Source organism: Panulirus ornatus, chromosome 69, assembly GCF_036320965.1.
Source record: "Panulirus ornatus isolate Po-2019 chromosome 69, ASM3632096v1, whole genome shotgun sequence".
NCBI lineage: Eukaryota > Metazoa > Arthropoda > Malacostraca > Decapoda > Palinuridae > Panulirus > Panulirus ornatus.
Genome location: NC_092292.1, coordinates 21,474,482 through 21,494,645, shown reverse-complemented (window position 1 = coordinate 21,494,645; position 20,164 = coordinate 21,474,482). Strand labels below are relative to the sequence as shown.

Below are 20,164 nucleotides of genomic sequence, written 5' to 3'. Positions count from 1 at the left end.
AGTCCAGTGAAAGCTGTGGTGAAGTAAGCTAGTCCAGTGAAAGCTGTGGTGAAGTAAGCTAGTCCAGTGAAAGCTGTGGTGAAGTAAGCTAGTCCAGTGAAAGCTGTGGTGAAGTAAGCTAGTCCAGTGAAAGCTGTGGTGAAGTAAGCTAGTCCAGTGAAAGCTGTGGTGAAGTAAGCTAGTCCAGTGAAAGCTGTGGTGAAGTAAGCTAGTCCAGTGAAAGCTGTGGTGAAGTAAGCTAGTCCAGTGAAAGCTGTGGTGAAGTAAGCTAGTCCAGTGAAAGCTGTGGTGAAGTAAGCTAGTCCAGTGAAAGCTGTGGTGAAGTAAGCTAGTCCAGTGAAAGCTGTGGTGAAGTAAGCTAGTCCAGTGAAAGCTGTGGTGAAGTAAGCTAGTCCAGTGAAAGCTGTGGTGAAGTAAGCTAGTCCAGTGAAAGCTGTGGTGAAGTAAGCTAGTCCAGTGAAAGCTGTGGTGAAGTAAGCTAGTCCAGTGAAAGCTGTGGTGAAGTAAGCTAGTCCAGTGAAAGCTGTGGTGAAGTAAGCTAGTCCAGTGAAAGCTGTGGTGAAGTAAGCTAGTCCAGTGAAAGCTGTGGTGAAGTAAGCTAGTCCAGTGAAAGCTGTGGTGAAGTAAGCTAGTCCAGTGAAAGCTGTGGTGAAGTAAGCTAGTCCAGTGAAAGCTGTGGTGAAGTAAGCTAGTCCAGTGAAAGCTGTGGTGAAGTAAGCTAGTCCAGTGAAAGCTGTGGTGAAGTAAGCTAGTCCAGTGAAAGCTGTGGTGAAGTAAGCTAGTCCAGTGAAAGCTGTGGTGAAGTAAGCTAGTCCAGTGAAAGCTGTGGTGAAGTAAGCTAGTCCAGTGAAAGCTGTGGTGAAGTAAGCTAGTCCAGTGAAAGCTGTGGTGAAGTAAGCTAGTCCAGTGAAAGCTGTGGTGAAGTAAGCTAGTCCAGTGAAAGCTGTGGTGAAGTAAGCTAGTCCAGTGAAAGCTGTGGTGAAGTAAGCTAGTCCAGTGAAAGCTGTGGTGAAGTAAGCTAGTCCAGTGAAAGCTGTGGTGAAGTAAGCTAGTCCAGTGAAAGCTGTGGTGAAGTAAGCTAGTCCAGTGAAAGCTGTGGTGAAGTAAGCTAGTCCAGTGAAAGCTGTGGTGAAGTAAGCTAGTCCAGTGAAAGCTGTGGTGAAGTAAGCTAGTCCAGTGAAAGCTGTGGTGAAGTAAGCTAGTCCAGTGAAAGCTGTGGTGAAGTAAGCTAGTCCAGTGAAAGCTGTGGTGAAGTAAGCTAGTCCAGTGAAAGCTGTGGTGAAGTAAGCTAGTCCAGTGAAAGCTGTGGTGAAGTAAGCTAGTCCAGTGAAAGCTGTGGTGAAGTAAGCTAGTCCAGTGAAAGCTGTGGTGAAGTAAGCTAGTCCAGTGAAAGCTGTGGTGAAGTAAGCTAGTCCAGTGAAAGCTGTGGTGAAGTAAGCTAGTCCAGTGAAAGCTGTGGTGAAGTAAGCTAGTCCAGTGAAAGCTGTGGTGAAGTAAGCTAGTCCAGTGAAAGCTGTGGTGAAGTAAGCTAGTCCAGTGAAAGCTGTGGTGAAGTAAGCTAGTCCAGTGAAAGCTGTGGTGAAGTAAGCTAGTCCAGTGAAAGCTGTGGTGAAGTAAGCTAGTCCAGTGAAAGCTGTGGTGAAGTAAGCTAGTCCAGTGAAAGCTGTGGTGAAGTAAGCTAGTCCAGTGAAAGCTGTGGTGAAGTAAGCTAGTCCAGTGAAAGCTGTGGTGAAGTAAGCTAGTCCAGTGAAAGCTGTGGTGAAGTAAGCTAGTCCAGTGAAAGCTGTGGTGAAGTAAGCTAGTCCAGTGAAAGCTGTGGTGAAGTAAGCTAGTCCAGTGAAAGCTGTGGTGAAGTAAGCTAGTCCAGTGAAAGCTGTGGTGAAGTAAGCTAGTCCAGTGAAAGCTGTGGTGAAGTAAGCTAGTCCAGTGAAAGCTGTGGTGAAGTAAGCTAGTCCAGTGAAAGCTGAGGTGAAGTAAGCTAGTCCAGTGAAAGCTGTGGTGAAGTAAGCTAGTCCAGTGAAAGCTGTGGTGAAGTAAGCTAGTCCAGTGAAAGCTGTGGTGAAGTAAGCTAGTCCAGTGAAAGCTGTGGTGAAGTAAGCTAGTCCAGTGAAAGCTGTGGTGAAGTAAGCTAGTCCAGTGAAAGCTGTGGTGAAGTAAGCTAGTCCAGTGAAAGTTGTGGTAATGTAAGCTAGTCCAGTGAAAGCTGTGGTGAAGTAAGCTAGTCCAGTGAAAGCTGTGGTGGGTGAAGTAAGCTAGTCCAGTGAAAGCTGTGGTAATGTAAGCTAGTCCAGTGAAAGCTGTGGTAATGTAAACTAGTCCAGTGAATGCTGTGGTAATGTAAGCTAGTCCAGTGAAAGCTGTGGTAATGTAAACTAGTCCAGTGAAAGCTGTGGTAATGTAAACTAGTCCAGTGAAAGCTGTGGTAATGTAAACTAGTCCAGTGAAAGCTGTGGTAATGTAAGCTAGTCCAGTGAAAGCTGTGGTAATGTAAGCTAGTCCAGTGAAAGCTGTGGTAATGTAAGCTAGTCCAGTGAAAGCTGTGGTAATGTAAGCTAGTCCAGTGAAAGCTGTGGTAATGTAAGCTAGTCCAGTGAAAGCTGTGGTAATGTAAGCTAGTCCAGTGAAAGCTGTGGTAATGTAAGCTAGTCCAGTGAAAGCTGTGGTAATGTAAGCTAGTCCAGTGAAAGCTGTGGTAATGTAAGCTAGTCCAGTGAAAGTTGTGGTAATGTAAGCTAGTCCAGTGAAAAGCTGTGGTAATGTAAGCTAGTCCAGTGAAAGCTGTGGTGATACTAAGTGGTCAAGTGAAAACTGTGGTGATAAAATCTAGGCTGCTGAAAGATGTGAAGATGAATATATAGTTATGAGAAGCGAGATGGAGACATCTTTGATGAAAGCTAAAATGATAAAGGCCGGAATGGTGAATGCTAAATTGATGTAACAAGGACGGTGAAAGCTCGAGTGACGGAAGCTGGCATAGTGAAAGCTAGTGTGATGGTAGCTGGGATGATGAAAACTGGTGATGATAGCTGAGATGGTTAAAGCTATAGTAATGGAAGTTGCGTTTCTGAAAGCTACAATGATGGGAAATGATTGGTGAAGGCTAGAGTGATGGAAGCTGGTTCGGTGAAAGCTATAATGATGGGAGCTGGGCTGGTGAAAGTTGGCCTGAGAAACTATAGAGGCAAGGAAAGCTAGATGAAGAAAAATGATTATCATGGACAATGAGGCTATGCAAGGTGAGTTCATGAAGGCTGTTGTTATGAGCTGGAATCTTGAAAGCAACAGCTTTTAAAGTTAGAATTTTGAAAGGCGCGGAGGTGAAAGCTTTAAAGCTGGCGTCATGAAAGCTGGGATTGGGCAAGTTGTCATACAACTGGTCACAGTAAAAACTGATGTTATCAGCGTCAGGTATGAGTACAAGCTGTTTTCATGGGAAATTAACTCACACAGTTCAAGATCATGAGAACTAGCTTTATGAAGAGCTATGTTTATGGAAACTATATTCATGAAAACTGATGTCATGAAGGGTAGCGTCACAAAAGCTAATATCTTCAAAGGCTGTGGTTACAAAGTGTAAAGTCGTGCCTCCGTCCCTGATAGGTGAGGTCATAAAAGATACGTTCATGCACAATGATCGTATGCAAGCTATAGTTAAGCAGACTGTAGTCATAAGTGATGAGGTTTTAAGAAAGTTTTTATTATGGAAATCATGTACGTTGAGGAGTCATGAAAGGGATGAAATCATGCAGTTCAAGGACGTTAGATCCGAAATGTCCTTCCCTTAGTAAGAGGCTTCCACTGGCCCTGGTCTTGGCGACTTCCATCATGAAGCTCAGGTCATGTTACTGGAGTCATGACAGCTTGGAACATGAAACCTAAGGTAATGAAAGCTTTGGTTAGGTAAGCTAGAGTCATCTGGATAACTAGGACTAATACAGGTTGAAGTCATGAAGACTCGCGTCACAAACAAAGTCACGATCGCTGTTGCACATGGACGTCTGGGGATAAGGAACTTTGGGTCATGCTCACTCATGATCTTGGTATCTGAGATCAAGAAACTAAAGCTACAGCAGATGAAGTTATGAAGGACAAGATCCCGAAAGATAACGCTGAGAAAACCTTGAAGTGAGGCTGTTAAAAGCTAAGGTTAGGAGACCTTAAGTCATGAAAGCTAGAGTCATGGGTGCCACAAGCTAACCCGCCACGGGCCATGAGTTTCGGCACGTCTGGCGTAAATTTATCATAGCTGTCTATAAAGGAGAAGTGCACGGAGAAAGAACTTATTATTATATAGTTTATAGCCGAATATAGCCGAGTATAGCAGTGTGAGATGGTGAGCAGTAATAGTGATTATATGTATATCATGACCACCATAATATTTTATATAGACTCACAAGGTAATCAGGGATGTAAAAGTGTAATTTGCATTGATTAACCACTGATATTGTGATTATCTGTCTCGTTATTCATTAGGCAGGTAATTCTTGCTTTGGTAGTCCAGCCAACCCACTGAAGCAGCCTGCCTAGGTAAAGGTGGCAGGTGTGGCCAGGTGTAGAGGAGCCAGGTATACCTGGGTGCTCGGTCATATGTAGGGGCTAGATGTACGGAGATTGTGGGGCTACACTCACCTGGGTCATGCTGGGCCAGGTGTGGGGGGGAGGCGTGGGAGTTACACTCCCCTGAGTCATGCTGGGCCAGTGTGGGGACAGGTGTAGGGGCTACGCACAACTGGGGTGTGCTGAGCCAGGCGATGACTCAGGTGTAGGGACAGGTGTAGGGGCTGCACTCACCTGGGTTGTGTTGGGCCAGGTGTGGGACCAGGTATGTGGGCTACACTCTCCTGGGATATGTTGGGCTAGGTGTGGGACCAGGTGTGGGGGCTACACTCACCTGGGTTGTGTTGGGCAAGGTGTGGGACCAGGTGTGGGGGCTACACTCACCTGGGTTGTGTTGGGCCAGGTGTGGGACCAGGTGTGGGGGCTACACTCACCTGGGTTGTGTTAGGCCAGGTGTGGGGGCTACACTCACCTGGGTTGTGTTGGGCCAGGTGTGGGACCAGGTGTGGGGGCTGCACTCACCTGGGTTGTGTTGGGCCAGGTGTGGGACCAGGTGTGGGGGCTACACTCACCTGGGTTGTGTTGGGCCAGGTGTGGGACCAGGTGTGGGGGCTACACTCACCTGGGTTGTGTTGGGCCAGGTGTGGGACCAGGTGTGGGGGCTGCACTCACCTGGGTTGTGTTGGGCCAGGTGTGGGACCAGGTGTGGGGGCTACACTCACCTGGGTTGTGTTGGGCCAGGTGTGGGTGAAGTAGGGAACCCACCCCGGGCACCCCAAGGCCCCCCTGGAGTCCCGCTAACGCTGCCATCTGCGTTTGGAGGTTCTGCTGGAGGTTGTGGAAGTTCTGAAGGTTGTGTAGGTTATGGAGGTTGTGGAGACCGTGGATGGCGTGGTGGAGGCTGGCTAGCCCCGCACCGGGAGAGGATGCCCCGTGCCCTGGCGCCATCGTTGGGGCGGGGGACGCTGCCGTAGGAGGTGACGGGGGCGGAGACACGCCTCCTGCTGGGATAAAAAATATGGCCAAGGTCAGACGACACTCACTGACACCACGCGTCGTCGCTATTACTACTACTACTACTACTACTACTACTACTATCACTACAACTACTACCGCTACGACTACAAATAATAATAATAATGATAATAATAATAATAATAATAATAATAATAATAATAATAATAATAATAATAACAATAATGATAATAATCTCATCCCTGATTTATTTATTCATATTACAGAATAGTGATAAAGACGTTGAAGACAAGAGCAGAGGGAGCACCATATTAACCACAGCTTCAAGTGAATATTATACCAGCAAATTCTTGATGACTTTAAGATTCATGCAAAGTTTAGCAGTCAACGACCCACAAGGTATGTGATTACGATCATAGATTCATAGTGACAAAAAGCTACGAAGAAGCTAAGATAACCAGAAGCTGATACTAAAGTTTAAAAGCTAAGATCATCAGAACTCTTGGTGGAGCGGAAAAGCTAGGAAGCTCAGGTAAGGAGCGGCTGTGATACACCTGATGAAGGCCAGATGAAGTGGTCTGCTACGGTAATGGTGATGTAAGACAACTGGTAGTGGCGAGAGAACTGGGGGTGTGGGTGGTGAGGGAGACGGTGAAGCACTTGGGAGAGACTTTCTCGGCAGGCGTGCTTGAGGCATTAGAGAGAGGGTAGGGTGCTACTGGCTGGCCAAGTTACTAGTACTGACGGCTGGCCAAGTTACTGGTACTGATGAATGGCTGAATCATTGGCAGTAATGGCTGCCCAAATTATTAGTAATTAATGATGGTTATATCTAGTTCGTTTTTAGCCCGTGTCCACAAAACTATTTTCTAGATCCACTTAGCGTACAGATCCACATCCATGTAGAGCGCGAGCCCACACCTTAACTAAGTAACAGGTACGAGTTCAGTTCTCACCCACTAGGGTCGTGTAACTTCATATACAGATACATGCTGATGAGCGCTTCAGCATCCCGCCAAAGGTAAGCTACGCCTGCACTACATTTTACGCCTGGGACGCGAACTTCCTCACCGAGGATTATCTTTGTTTGCCTTCTATTCCTCCCTCAGGAGGCGAGGTTCAGGCTGAACTAACTAATGTATGCAGAGTCGGCAGCCTGGGTATCACCCTCACTCCTTCACGTCTCCCTGTGCCCTTTCCCGGCACCCTTACCATCCATCCCTCCCCCCTCCAGCAACCCCTCCTTCCCACCACAACCCCAACAAGAACGTCCCGCCAATTATACAGCTGAAGGTAATGACGATAATGATGGTAGTTATCATAATGATCATTATAATAGACGTGGGAGGGGGGTGAGAGGCAGGTGTGTGGAATTGCTGACCGGCCAGCAGACAGGTGTATGGAGTTTCTGCCCCGGCGGACAGGTGTGCGGGATTGCTAACCCCAGCAGGGAGGTGTGCGAGGCTGCCATCCCAACAGACAGTTGTACACAAGGCCCCAGGTGTGCAGGATCCCTACTCATACATGACGTCGTCAGTAGACGTCGTCAGTACATTCATGATGTAACATCAGTATCTATCGCTGTGATGTTAGAACATGGGAAGAGTGTGGTGACCTGGTGTGATGCTCTCAACACTAGTGGTGTGAGGTGACCACAACACAAGCTGGTTGTCGTGTAGGCTGAAGGCATGAGTGAAAATGTTGCAAGGCACAACACAAGAAAACGGCGGTGTTTTGTAAGATGGCAACACTGATGGGAAGGTTCTTGTCTTGCGAGGTCATGGTAAACATGGTAACACTGTCGTGGTGTAGGATCACGACACGGAAGAAAACGTTGGGGGGGGGGGGGGGTTGTGTGTGTGTTGGACACTCCTGATCCACTGGCCTGCCTGGATCATCGGCCGCGGGTGGATCTGATCGAACTTATCCACCCAGCAGCGGCAGCTCTGATCCAGTGTTACGTAATAAGCTCCAGTATTTCTCATCCTCACACATGATCCACCAGCCCCAACCATCCCTGAGCCACCCGCCTGATCCACCCAACTGTTGACATTACTGCCGTGTATGCGGTGTCGGGCGAGTTGCCAGGTGGTCATTATTTCCCCTGACCGCTGGTCACCGTACGTTGACTGACCATTATGATCAATAAGACAACCGTTGCCTTAACTACCCAGTTACTTACTTGCTCAACACTCCTCTCTGCCTAGCCTTCCCACACTACTTAGTACCTTACACAGTAAATAATAAATCTGTTGTCAGTATTACGTTTCAAATCATTTAGATTAAAAGAAATATATTTTCCTAGTATTACCAACCACATTATGTACATCTAATTTTTTCCCCAGTATTATCTGTCACATTTAGTATGTTAATTACCGAGATTATTAGATGCTTAAATTGAGGCGGCGTTGTACCAGCAAGTTTAGTTGGAGAAGAATGTTAAGCAGCAACATATTATGCATGTTAAATAACAATGTTTTACATACTTCACTGTCGGAGATAGTTACCTAATTAATGCATGTACTTTGTGGAAACCACGCGGGAAATCATATTAAACTTTATGTATGTATGTATGTATGTATGTTGTATATAGGTATGTACTTATGTTTGCCTCTATGTAAATATATATGCATGTCTGTCTGTGTATGTATGTATTCAAGTGTTTGTATATAAAGCGTGTGTATGTTGTACATAGGTACACATGTATGACATCATAGAACTCAGATACAAGCTCTTCACTGTACATATGCTGAATGTTGGATATTAATGGTCCAGTCACAACATTTGATCACAACATTTACAACCATCATAACAATCTAACCGAGACACCTGACCTTGAGCAGATGCTATTGTTTAACAAAGGAGCTAACGTTTGTGTCGTAATACATCTTTCACGTCATCACAAACGTCATCTTCACGACACTTGAAGACAAAATGACTCACAAGGTACAATGTTATTCTGTTTAGTCTTGTCTACTTTCTTCATCACGGAGGAAGAGGGTCTATAAGAGAGTCTGGAAAGACGATATAAATCCCATGATAATAGAAATAGATTAAACTGAGTGAGCAGGTTGCAGCACGCTGCCCCGGCGTATGGTGCCATACCTTACTGTGAACATACACAACTCTGGAGCATAATCGATCATGTATATACGCCGTTATAGCTCTCGTAAAGTGTGTATGGCCGCGATGGGACTCTCGTATGAGTAGCTTGCATGCAATACACGTATCCACGCCATAGTTATTATTATCATATATATATATATATATATATATATATATATATATATATATATATATATATATATATATATATACAGGAGCCTTCGTGGTGCAGTGGTTAGCGTTGCAATCCACAGCTCAACAGCTCGAGTTCGATTCCCAAACGGGGCAGGCAACCTGACAGCCGACCCTAACATTCATCCTTACCTTTGCGGACTGGTCGATGATGATGAGAGAGGGTGTGTATGTGTCTGTATAGATAAGGATAAGACATGGTATATATACAAAGTTAAAAGACGAGGCAACATACACACTGACCACAACCTGACGCCCAACATCACGAGTAATGTGGCGGGGCTGTACTGGCACTAACATCCCTCTAACGAAATATTTCCTGTTTAAATTCTTTGTTTTCTGTTAGATACAAAAAGAAGCCAAACGAGAGGTGCACAGAGAAATCAAGCGACGTTTGAATAAAGGAACATAGAAAAGTTGTCTAAACTAGAGGTAAAAAAGAAATCAAAAACTGTAGAATCTAACAAATAACGAAGAAACGAAGAGTATGAAAGCCATTAAGGACCAGACAAACTTAGAGAAACACCTCACAATATCAACACATTCAGATAACCGAACAAACATGTAAAACAGAGAAATAAAAACCTGAGATGCCATAGTCGACCATAGAAGTTTATGTGGAATTTAAAAGAAACACACTAGAAACTATGGAAAAAACGAGACTTCATAAAACAAGAGGCACTGTGTAGAACCAGAAACATCCCTACAAAATCAAACAATCTAACTAACACTAATCGCCCAGAAAACACAAGGCTAATGATGAAATCTGATTGTTCCCGATACTCAGCCAAACGAAGTCAAACCAAACCGAACGAAAAGTAGACTGAAAAGCAGGAAAACCTTAATGAATTAAAACCCACACAACAGGCATTACTGAACTCATACACCAGGCAGGCATCTGTACACAAACCATACACCATTATAAAGATATAACCTTGCCAAGAGAACCTTTCAAACCAGGAAACATACAACAGGAAAGCGTCACATTCGGCAAAACTTTGCAATAACTCGAAAATCACCTAACTTGAAAATCAAATATGAAGTGACATTGATAACAAAATACCGTCGTCATACACCAGAACAACTTTACATAAAACCCCACATCGCAAAAGTACAAAAACAGGAAATAAACAGATAGACTAGAAAAACCATACAAACTCATGAACAACACACACAAAAAGAACTTGGAAAATAACGAAAAAAAGAAAATGACAAAAAAAAAGGTTATTTTTTTTAGAAAGGTATAGCAGTAGTGATTATTAATTAGACGATTTGGTAATTAAAGTGAAGCCCGAATTATGGTGCGGGTAACTGTCAACAAGTGAGAACAGTGACCAATATTCCAGGGAAGGGGTTGGTGGGGGGTAGTCATAACGTCTGGTTTGTTAGTTTGTTTTCATGGTTGGTTGTGCTAGTGAGATGTTTAGTTGGGTTAGTGAAATGGTCACTTGGGCTAGTGAGATGGTTACTTGGGCTAGTGAAATGTTTAGCTTGTCCAGTATGGTGTATAGTTGAGGTAATGTGATGGTTATTTGTACATTTAACTATTCAGTGAAGTCACTGGCCACTGAATATCTTACCTGGTTTGCATACAGCTGAGTTAGTGAAGTAGTTTCTTTGGTATTTTCGAAGACTGTTGGTTATTTGTTCGGTTAATTGATTTACACTATTGTCAGTTCTCTGTAAAGTTATTTCTTTAGATAATTAATTACTTAATTATTCACAAGAGGGAACAGCTTTCTGTTTAGTGAATTAGATAAGATAGCAAGTATTTCATTCATGAATTAGCAAAAAGGACCGTCAGTAAGTACACAGCAGCCTCACTGATGAATCCATAAGGGAGTTGATTACCTAATTACTTATCTAATTAGCTAAATATCTGATCATTAGGTACTTTAGTTAACTGGTAGGTTAATTAGTCAAACAATCAACTGCTAATTAGTTACTTTGCTAATCAGTCTTATGATACTACTTACTTTATTTTGTTTAATAATTTTAACGAATATATATATATATATATATATATATATATATATATATATATATATAAGTTTGTTGAGTATTCCTGGTAAATTATATGGGAGGGTATTGATTGAGAGGGTGAAGGCATGTACAGAGCATCAGATTGGGGAAGAGCAGTGTGGTTTCAGAAGTGGTAGAGGATGTGTGGATCAGGTGTTTGCTTTGAAGAATGTATGTGAGAAATACTTAGAAAAGCAAATGGATTTGTATGTAGCATTTATGGATCTGGAGAAGGCATATGATAGAGTTGATAGAGATGCTCTGTGGAAGGTATTAAGAATATATGGTGTGGGAGGCAAGTTGTTAGAAGCAGTGAAAAGTTTTTATCGAGGATGTAAGGCATGTGTACGTGTAGGAAGAGAGGAAAGTGATTGGTTCTCAGTGAATGTAGGTTTGCGGCAGGGGTGTGTGATGTCTCCATGGTTGTTTAATTTGTTTATGGATGGGGTTGTTAGGGAGGTAAATGCAAGAGTCTTGGAAAGAGGGGCAAGTATGAAGTCTATTGGGGATGAGAGAGCTTGGGAAGTGAGTCAGTTGTTGTTCGCTGATGATACAGCGCTGGTGGCGGATTCATGTGAGAAACTGCAGAAGCTGGTGACGGAGTTTGGTAAAGTGTGTGGAAGAAGAAAGTTAAGAGTAAATGTGAATACGAGCAAGGTTATTAGGTACAGTAGGGTTGAGGGTCAAGTCAATTGGGAGGTGAGTTTGAATGGAGAAAAACTGGAGGAAGTGAAGTGTTTTAGATATCTGGGAGTGGATCTGGCAGCGGATGGAACCATGGAAGCGGAAGTGGATCATAGGGTGGGGGAGGGGGCGAAAATTCTGGGGGCCTTGAAGAATGTGTGGAAATCGAGAACATTATCTCGGAAAGCAAAAATGGGTATGTTTGAAGGAATAGTGGTTCCAACAATGTTGTATGGTTGCGAGGCGTGGGCTATGGATAGAGTTGTGCGCAGGAGGATGGATGTGCTGGAAATGAGATGTTTGAGGACAATGTGTGGTGTGAGGTGGTTTGATCGAGTGAGTAACGTAAGGGTAAGAGAGATGTGTGGAAATAAAAAGAGCGTGGTTGAGAGAGCAGAAGAGGGTGTTTTGAAGTGGTTTGGGCACATGGAGAGGATGAGTGAGGAAAGATTGACCAAGAGGATATATGTGTCGGAGGTGGAGGGAGCAAGAAGAAGAGGGAGACCAAATTGGAGGTGGAAAGATGGAGTGAAAAAGATTTTGTGTGATCGGGGCCTGAACATGCAGGAGGGTGAAAGGAGGGCAAGGAATAGAGTGAATTGGAGCGATGTGGTATACCGGGGTTGACGTGCTGTCAGTGGATTGAATCAAGGCATGTGAAGCGTCTGGGGTAAACCATGGAAAGCTGTGTAGGTATGTATATTTGCGTGTGTGGACGTGTGTATATACATGTGTATGGGGGGGGGGGGGTGGGCCATTTCTTTCGTCTGTTTCCTTGCGCTACCTCGCAAACGCGGGAGACAGCGACAAAGTATAAAAAAGAAAGAAAAAAAATATATATATATATATATATATATATATATATATATATATATATATATATATATATATATATATATTTTTTTTTTTTTTTTTTTTTTTCGGTCCCAGGAACTCACTCAAGACCAGGGAGGTCGCAGCAATGAAGTTCGCGTGGGTTGGGGCTGTGGTAACGAGGTTCTGGTGGGTTACCGCCATAGTAACGAGGTTTGGACGGGTTGGACTAACTCTGGAAGTCACCGTAATGACGCGGTCAGGCGGGTAAGGACCATAGTAACGAGGTTCGGTTTAGCTGGGCAGACCTGAAGGGGCACATAGCGAGGTTAAGGTGGGTCGGAACCGCAATAACAAAGTTCGAGTGTATCGGGGTTAGAGTAACGAGGTTCGGGAGGCCAAGGCCATAGTAACGAAGTTTGGGCAGAATCACAGGATAGGCTTCAAATATTCATGTCTTTGTTGCAATTGTTTCATGTGGGGCAAGACCCGATGGTCGTGCCGCCCGAATGACGCATTAGAGGCCGATGAATCATTCAGCATAGCGTCGCAAGCCCATCTAGAATTCACATAATTCTTCCCTAATTAGCATACACATGCAATTTTATTTAAGAAGATGCAATTATAGGTCATTATCCTCGTGTCCATTACAGCAATTGTGATGCATGCGATTGTACCAGTAATGATGGCTGGTGTACGGATGTGATGAATGGTGATGAATGTTTGGCAAGACAGTCGTCACGAACTCGTCTTCATCGTCATCGTCTTGACCCACACGACTAAGAGCTAGACAACATACACAGCGTTACCAAGTTCGTTACAGATGAGTTGGTCTGGTACGAAGTTCGTTATAGATGAGTTGGTTTAGAACCGGCGACGGGACGACGCCTGTACAAACGTTTTGACCGGCGACACTACCAACATGTTGACTATCTCTCACACGATCACCAACATGATCATCCACACACGATCACCAACATGATCATCCACACACGATCACCAACATGATCATCCACACACGATCACCAACATGATCATCCACACACGATCACCAACATGATCATCCACACACGATCACCAACTTGATCATCCACACACGATCACCAACATGATCATCCACACGAGATCACCAACATGATCATCCACACGAGATCACCAACATGATCATCCACACACGATCACCAACATGATCATCCAGACGAGATCACCAACATGATCATCCACACGAGATCACCAACATGATCATCCACACACGATCACCAACATGATCATCCACACGAGATCACCAACATGATCATCCACACACGATCACCAACTTGATCATCCACACGAGATCACCAACATGATCATCCACACGAGATCACCAACATGATCATCCACACGAGATCACCAACATGATCATCCACACACGATCACCAACTTGATCATCCACACGAGATCACCAACATGATCATCCACACACGATCACCAACTTGATCATCCACACACGATCACCAACTTGATCATCCACACACGATCACCAACATGATCATCCACACGAGATCACCAACATGATCATTCACACGAGATCACCAACTTGATCATCCACACACGATCACCAACATGATCATCCACACGAGATCACCAACATGATCATCCACACGAGATCACCAACATGATCATCCACACACGATCACCAACATGATCATCCACACGAGATCACCAACATGATCATCCACACGAGATCACCAACATGATCATCCACACGAGATCACCAACATGATCATCCACACGAGATCACCAACTTGATCATCCACACACGAACAACATTTGTGTCGTCCAGCGTCACCCCCGACACATGGGTCTCATGAGGAACAGCAACGCTGACCAAACGTGGAAGTGTGTTCACTTCATGCTTCACACGGTGTCAGGAGACGTCTGCCCCTGGAAGTGTGTTCACTTCATGCTTCACACGGTGTCAGGAGACGTCTGCCCCTGGAAGTGTGTTCACTTCATGCTTCACACGGTGTCAGGAGACGTCTGCCCCTGGAAGTGTGTATACCAATATCATCACCGTCAAATCCTGACTACAAACATAGAGACACACAGACAAACACATACAGGCTAACATAGTGTACTAATCAGCGTTGTCGACCATAATTCAAGCACGGGCCAACCCAGACTCGAATCCTGAGCGTGGAAATTGGCCCACACCCATCTTAGGCGTTCATTCTTCCATCGGGGCTGGTCGATAAATTGGTACCTGGCTTAGGCTGAGATGTGTTTGTGTGTGTGTGCATTCACATAAGAGTGAAGACATGGTAGGTCTATTAGGGGTAACTCCAAGTGCAAAATTCTCTCCCCGTAACACTCAAATGGTAATAACACAGACAAACAGACAGGAAATTAAACAGACATACAGACCGACACAGGAACAAATCTGTTCTCACACCAACCCAGACATGAGCAGCGTGGCACCATGGGTGAAGACCGCCATGACCAATAATACATCCAATTCTTGCGTCCCTCTGCGCTGTCATCTCTCGCTTCCAGCGTCGTAACGAACGTGTGAATTCATGGTAGACCATGGTGACAAGAAAGCCCATGAAAGGTGTCATCATGTCAGACACCTACACTTGGCTGGCAAATTTATGACATCTGCACATTTGACAGGTGCTTTCGCGACACGTGACCTTATGACAATTACATGACCTGGGTTTACTCTTCTCCCCCTATTCCTTCTACTTCCCTTTTATCCTCTCTCCTTCTATCCCCCTGCTCTCCCTTACCTGTGCCCCCATCCCATCCCCCGCACCACCCCACCCTTATCCCTCCTGACTACCCCACCTCCCCATCCCCCCCTGTACTTACTTAAGCACTTACTTTCATATCCATAATTACAGCTAATTAAGCATTCCTAACAATGGCTTTGATCATAATTGTCTCGAGTATGTTGGCGCCCAAGTAATTACCTGTCATGCTGTATGCTGCACAGCAACCAGCCTGTATAATTGTAATGTTGTATGCTGCTCAGTCTCCACCCAGTGTACCTTTAATGCTGTATGCTACAGTGTCCCCAACCAATGTAACTGTAATACTGTATGCTGCATAATCCCCGCCCAATGTGTCTGTCATGATGTACGCTGCACAGTCCCCAGCCAGTGTAACTGTCATGATGTATGCTGCACAGTCCCCAGCCAGTGTAACTGTAATGATGTATGTTGTGCAGCCACCAGGCAGTGTACCTGTAATGATGTATGTTGTGCAGCCACCAGGCAGTGTACCTGTAATGATGTATGTTGTGCAGTCCTTAATAGATGGAAGGAGGTAGATAGCCATTAGATCAGTAGTAATGACACACTGGGTCAAGGTGTTGACGACACACTCGGTGCACAACTCATAAATCTGCTCGAAAATCATAATTATTATTATCATTATTTGTTATGGTTTTGTATGTAAATTAAGTCCATTTTCCTAGAGAAGGTACACGATATTACTGATGGCTGGAAGTCCACAGAAAACAAAGTAGTTACGATAATATTCCACATCCATGACACTCGACCACAGAACATACTACAGAATCATGGAGAGCAGCCCGAGTGTGTGGCAAGTGGCTCATGTGACATGTGTTGGAGACGATGATTTACTCGGTAAAGAACATAAACAACGTCAGGTGGGTGGGCTCACATGGGTATATTAGCACCACAGATCTTATAGGACACAGACACACACACACATACATACACATATAGTAACATACACAGAAACACTCGCAAACAAATAAGAATGTATCAGCGAACACAGAAATACACCCATAAACTATATATACATGTTAAAACACACACACACACACACACACACACACACACACACACACACACACACATACAAACACACACACACCAGCTTAAGCAAGATGTATGTGTGTGTGTGTGTGTGTGTGTGTGTGTGTGTGTGTGTGTGTGCGTGTGTGTGTGTGTGTGTATACACGTAGAAGTGAAGACATGGTGCTTAAATACAAGGTTAAGAGACAGGGCAATACGGATGTAAAATTCTCCCGGTAACATACAAATACTGTAGTAATTCTCTCTCTCTCTCTCTCTCTCTCTCTCTCTCTCTCTCTCTCTCTCTCTCTCTCTCTCTCTCTCTCTCTCACACACACACACACAGTATCCACATATACAGTAGTATCGTGCGTCTCATCTTTCATTTCCGACCATTACAATACAAAGTTCCTCATTAGAGACAAGTCTACAGGTTGTCGTGACCGCAATTAAGCTACGAGTGATAATGACTTCCATAACAAAAATAATCCATGAATAAAATAGATTGAAGGCGTCACTTTGACTCCAGGTAATGACTTTACTAATGGCATTAATTATATGCTGATGGTAGTAATTATCGAGGTGTTTGTCGTTTGCTTTGGGTTAACGACAAGAGTCGAAGACCAGCACCTCGTTACTTCGTTGAACGTCATTACTTAACCATGGTTTTGATTGACCAAATAATACACTTGGGGTTAAGTGAAAGGTTGAGACGCCTGTGAAACAACCTGGATAAGATAACACATAAAGGATAACAAGGAAGGATAATACCTGTGTCATGTGTCACAAGCATGAGAGATTACAATCACCAACATAAGGTGAGTGGCAGTAAACACGTAGCACAGCAGATGGATGACATCATCAATACCTGCTACACATGTCTAAGATCACAAGACATCTGCCACATGTCTAAGATCACAAACATCTGTCACTTGTCTAAGATCACAAATACCTGCCACATGTCTAAGATCACAAAACATCTGCCACTTATCTAAGATCACAAACACCTGCCACATGTCTAAGATCACAAACACCTGCCACATGTCTAAGATCACAAACACCTGCCACATGTCTAAGATCACAAGACATCTGCCACATGCCTTAAGATCACAAACACCTGCCACATGTCTAAGATCACAAGACATCTGCCACATGTCTAAGATCACAAACATCTGTCACTTGTCTAAGATCACAAATACCTGCCACATGTCTAAGATCACAAGACATCTGCCACATGTCTAAGATCACAAACATCTGTCACTTGTCTAAGATCACAAATACCTGCCACATGTCTAAGATCACAAAACATCTGCCACATGTCTAAGATCACAAACACCTGCCACTTATCTAAGATCACAAACACCTGCCACATGTCTAAGATCACAAACACCTGCCACATGTCTAAGATCACAAACACCTGCCACATGCCTTAAGATCACAAACACCTGCCACATGTCTAAGATCACAAACACCTGCCACATGTCTAAGATCACAAACACCTGCCACATGTCTAAGATCACAAACACCTGCCACATGTCTAAGATCACAAACACCTGCCACTTGTCTAAGATCACAAAACCTGCCACATGTCTAAGATCGCAAACACCTGCCACATGTCCAAGATCACAAACACCTGCCACGTGTCTTAAGATCACAAACACCTGTCACATGTCTTAAGATCACAAACACCTGCCACATATCTAAGATCACAAACACCTGCCACATGTCTACGATCACAAACACCTGCCACATGTCTAAGATCACAAACACCTGCCACTTGTCTAAGATCACAAACACCTGCCACTTGTCTAAGATCACAAACGCCTGCCACATATCTAAGATCACAAACACCTGCCACATGTCTAAGATCACAAACACCTGCCACATGTCTAAGATCACAAACACCTGCCACATGTCTTAAGATCACAAACACCTGTCACATGTCTAAGATCACAAACACCTGCCACATGTCTAAGATCACAAACACCTGTCACATGTCTAAGATCACAAACACCTGCCACATGTCCAAGATCACAAACACCTGCCACTTGTCTAAGATCACAAACACCTGCCACTTGTCTAAGATCACAAACACCTGCCACATGTCTTAGGATCACAAACACCTGCCACATGTCCAAGATCACAAACACCTGCCACTTGTCTAAGATCACAAACACCTGCCACATGTCTTAAGATCACAAACACCTGCCACATGTCCAAGATCACAAACACCTGCCACTTGTCTAAGATCACAAACACCTGCCACTTGTCTAAGATCACAAACACCTGCCACATGTCTTAAGATCACAAACACCTGCCACATGTCTTAAGATCACAAACACCTGCCACTTGTCTAAGATCACAAACACCTGCCACTTGTCTAAGATCACAAACACCTGCCACATGTCTTAAGATCACAAACACCTGCCACATGTCTTAAGATCACAAACAACTGCCACATGTCTTAAGATCACAAACACCTGCCACATGTCTTAAGATCACAAACACCTGCCACATGTCTTAAGATCACAAAGAACTGCCACATGTCTTAAGATCACAAACACCTGCCACATGTCTTAAGATCACAAACACCTGCCACATGTCTTAAGATCACAAACAACTGCCACATGTCTTAAAATCACAAACACCTGCCACATGTCTTAAGATCACAAACAACTGCCACATGTCTAAGATCGAGATCGACTGTTGAGTAAATTACGTGAGATAGCAGACGACGGTCACGCTGGGAAGACCTTAGTGAAGGGTTACTAAATTGTGTGTGTGTGTGTGTGTGTGTGTGTGTGGAGGATACTAGTGATGAAAACACAATCATAATGTGATAGCGACACGACACTAGAAGGGTTGTCATAGGTACCTGCTTATGAGTTAGTTTCTACTGGAATTACTGACCTAGGTCACACACACACACACACACACACACACACACACACACACACACACACACACACACACACACACACATATTGAAACAAAACAAGACAAAAAAAAAACGCAGGCGCAAACACACACGCACCCTCTAACGAAAACAATAAACACATGAATATATACTCACGAAGAAACTGAAACACACACACACACACACACACACACACACACACACACACACACACACACACACGCAGGAACACCGGCCTGGGCAAGCACTTAGGCACGCACGCAAGAATCCTTGAACCAGAACACAAAAGGCGTAAAAACCTAATTAAAATTTCATATATTGACTACATGTAATCAGGTCTTCAGGCGACACTCCCACTCCCTTAGTGTTATGAGCCAGCTGCTCCACCGCAGCCCTCAGGTTTCACCTACCCTAGCCTTACTCATCCCAGACTCATCACTCACCCTGGCCCTCTGCCTTTACATACCCTAACCTTCAACCGTAAACCACCTAGTCCTCACCCACCTTAACCTGCAGCCCTTATCTACACCAGCCCTCAACTCCCTCAACTCTGTGAATTTGCAATGAATAACACCTGAGACGTGGCCAGTAATGACACAGATCACTTACCCACCTGGCCACTAATGGCTGGAGGGACAAGTATCTGGAGGCGCAGGGGTGGCGTGTCCTCACCCACACCAACATTTGGTCAATCTTATACATTCATTTTACAAATTACCGTCATCGATCCAGCAGCTCACGAACGCCTTACTTTTTACCATGTCTCATTCTTTTATTTACTCGCTGATTCTAAGTTTTGGCTTTTTATGAATTCTTTATTGGTGTTTCCGAGGTAATCGTGGCTGGTTTATAAGTAGGTTGACATATTCTGGAACATTTTGATCTGCCGTTCGTTCATAACGTCTCCAGTCTTCTTGTGATAATGTACAACATGTTGATGTTCGGCTCTGAACTTGGAAGTGTTCTAAGACAACCAGCGAAGAGGTTCTTATCGGGACTTTCTTGTCTGGTTTACATAGTCTTGACCTTCAGTGTATTGAGTAATCGGTTCACAACTTATCTTATGGAGTTCAATTAAAAGAGAGAGTCTGTTTTA

The 20,164-nt window shown here is 44.2% G+C and overlaps 1 protein-coding gene across 1 annotated transcript in view; it reads right to left on the bottom strand.

Annotated features, from left to right (window-relative positions):
• Positions 1-4,462: 4,462 nt before the first annotated feature.
• Positions 4,463-20,164, bottom strand: part of LOC139747661 (uncharacterized) — a 540,258-nt gene continuing 524,556 nt past the window's right edge. The window contains exons 11-12 of the mRNA XM_071660227.1: positions 5,280-5,561; positions 4,463-4,596 (exon numbers count right to left, since the gene is read on the bottom strand). Coding sequence (XP_071516328.1) covers positions 4,463-4,596; positions 5,280-5,561 — 416 coding nt within the window. The remainder of the gene's footprint in view (positions 4,597-5,279; positions 5,562-20,164) is intronic.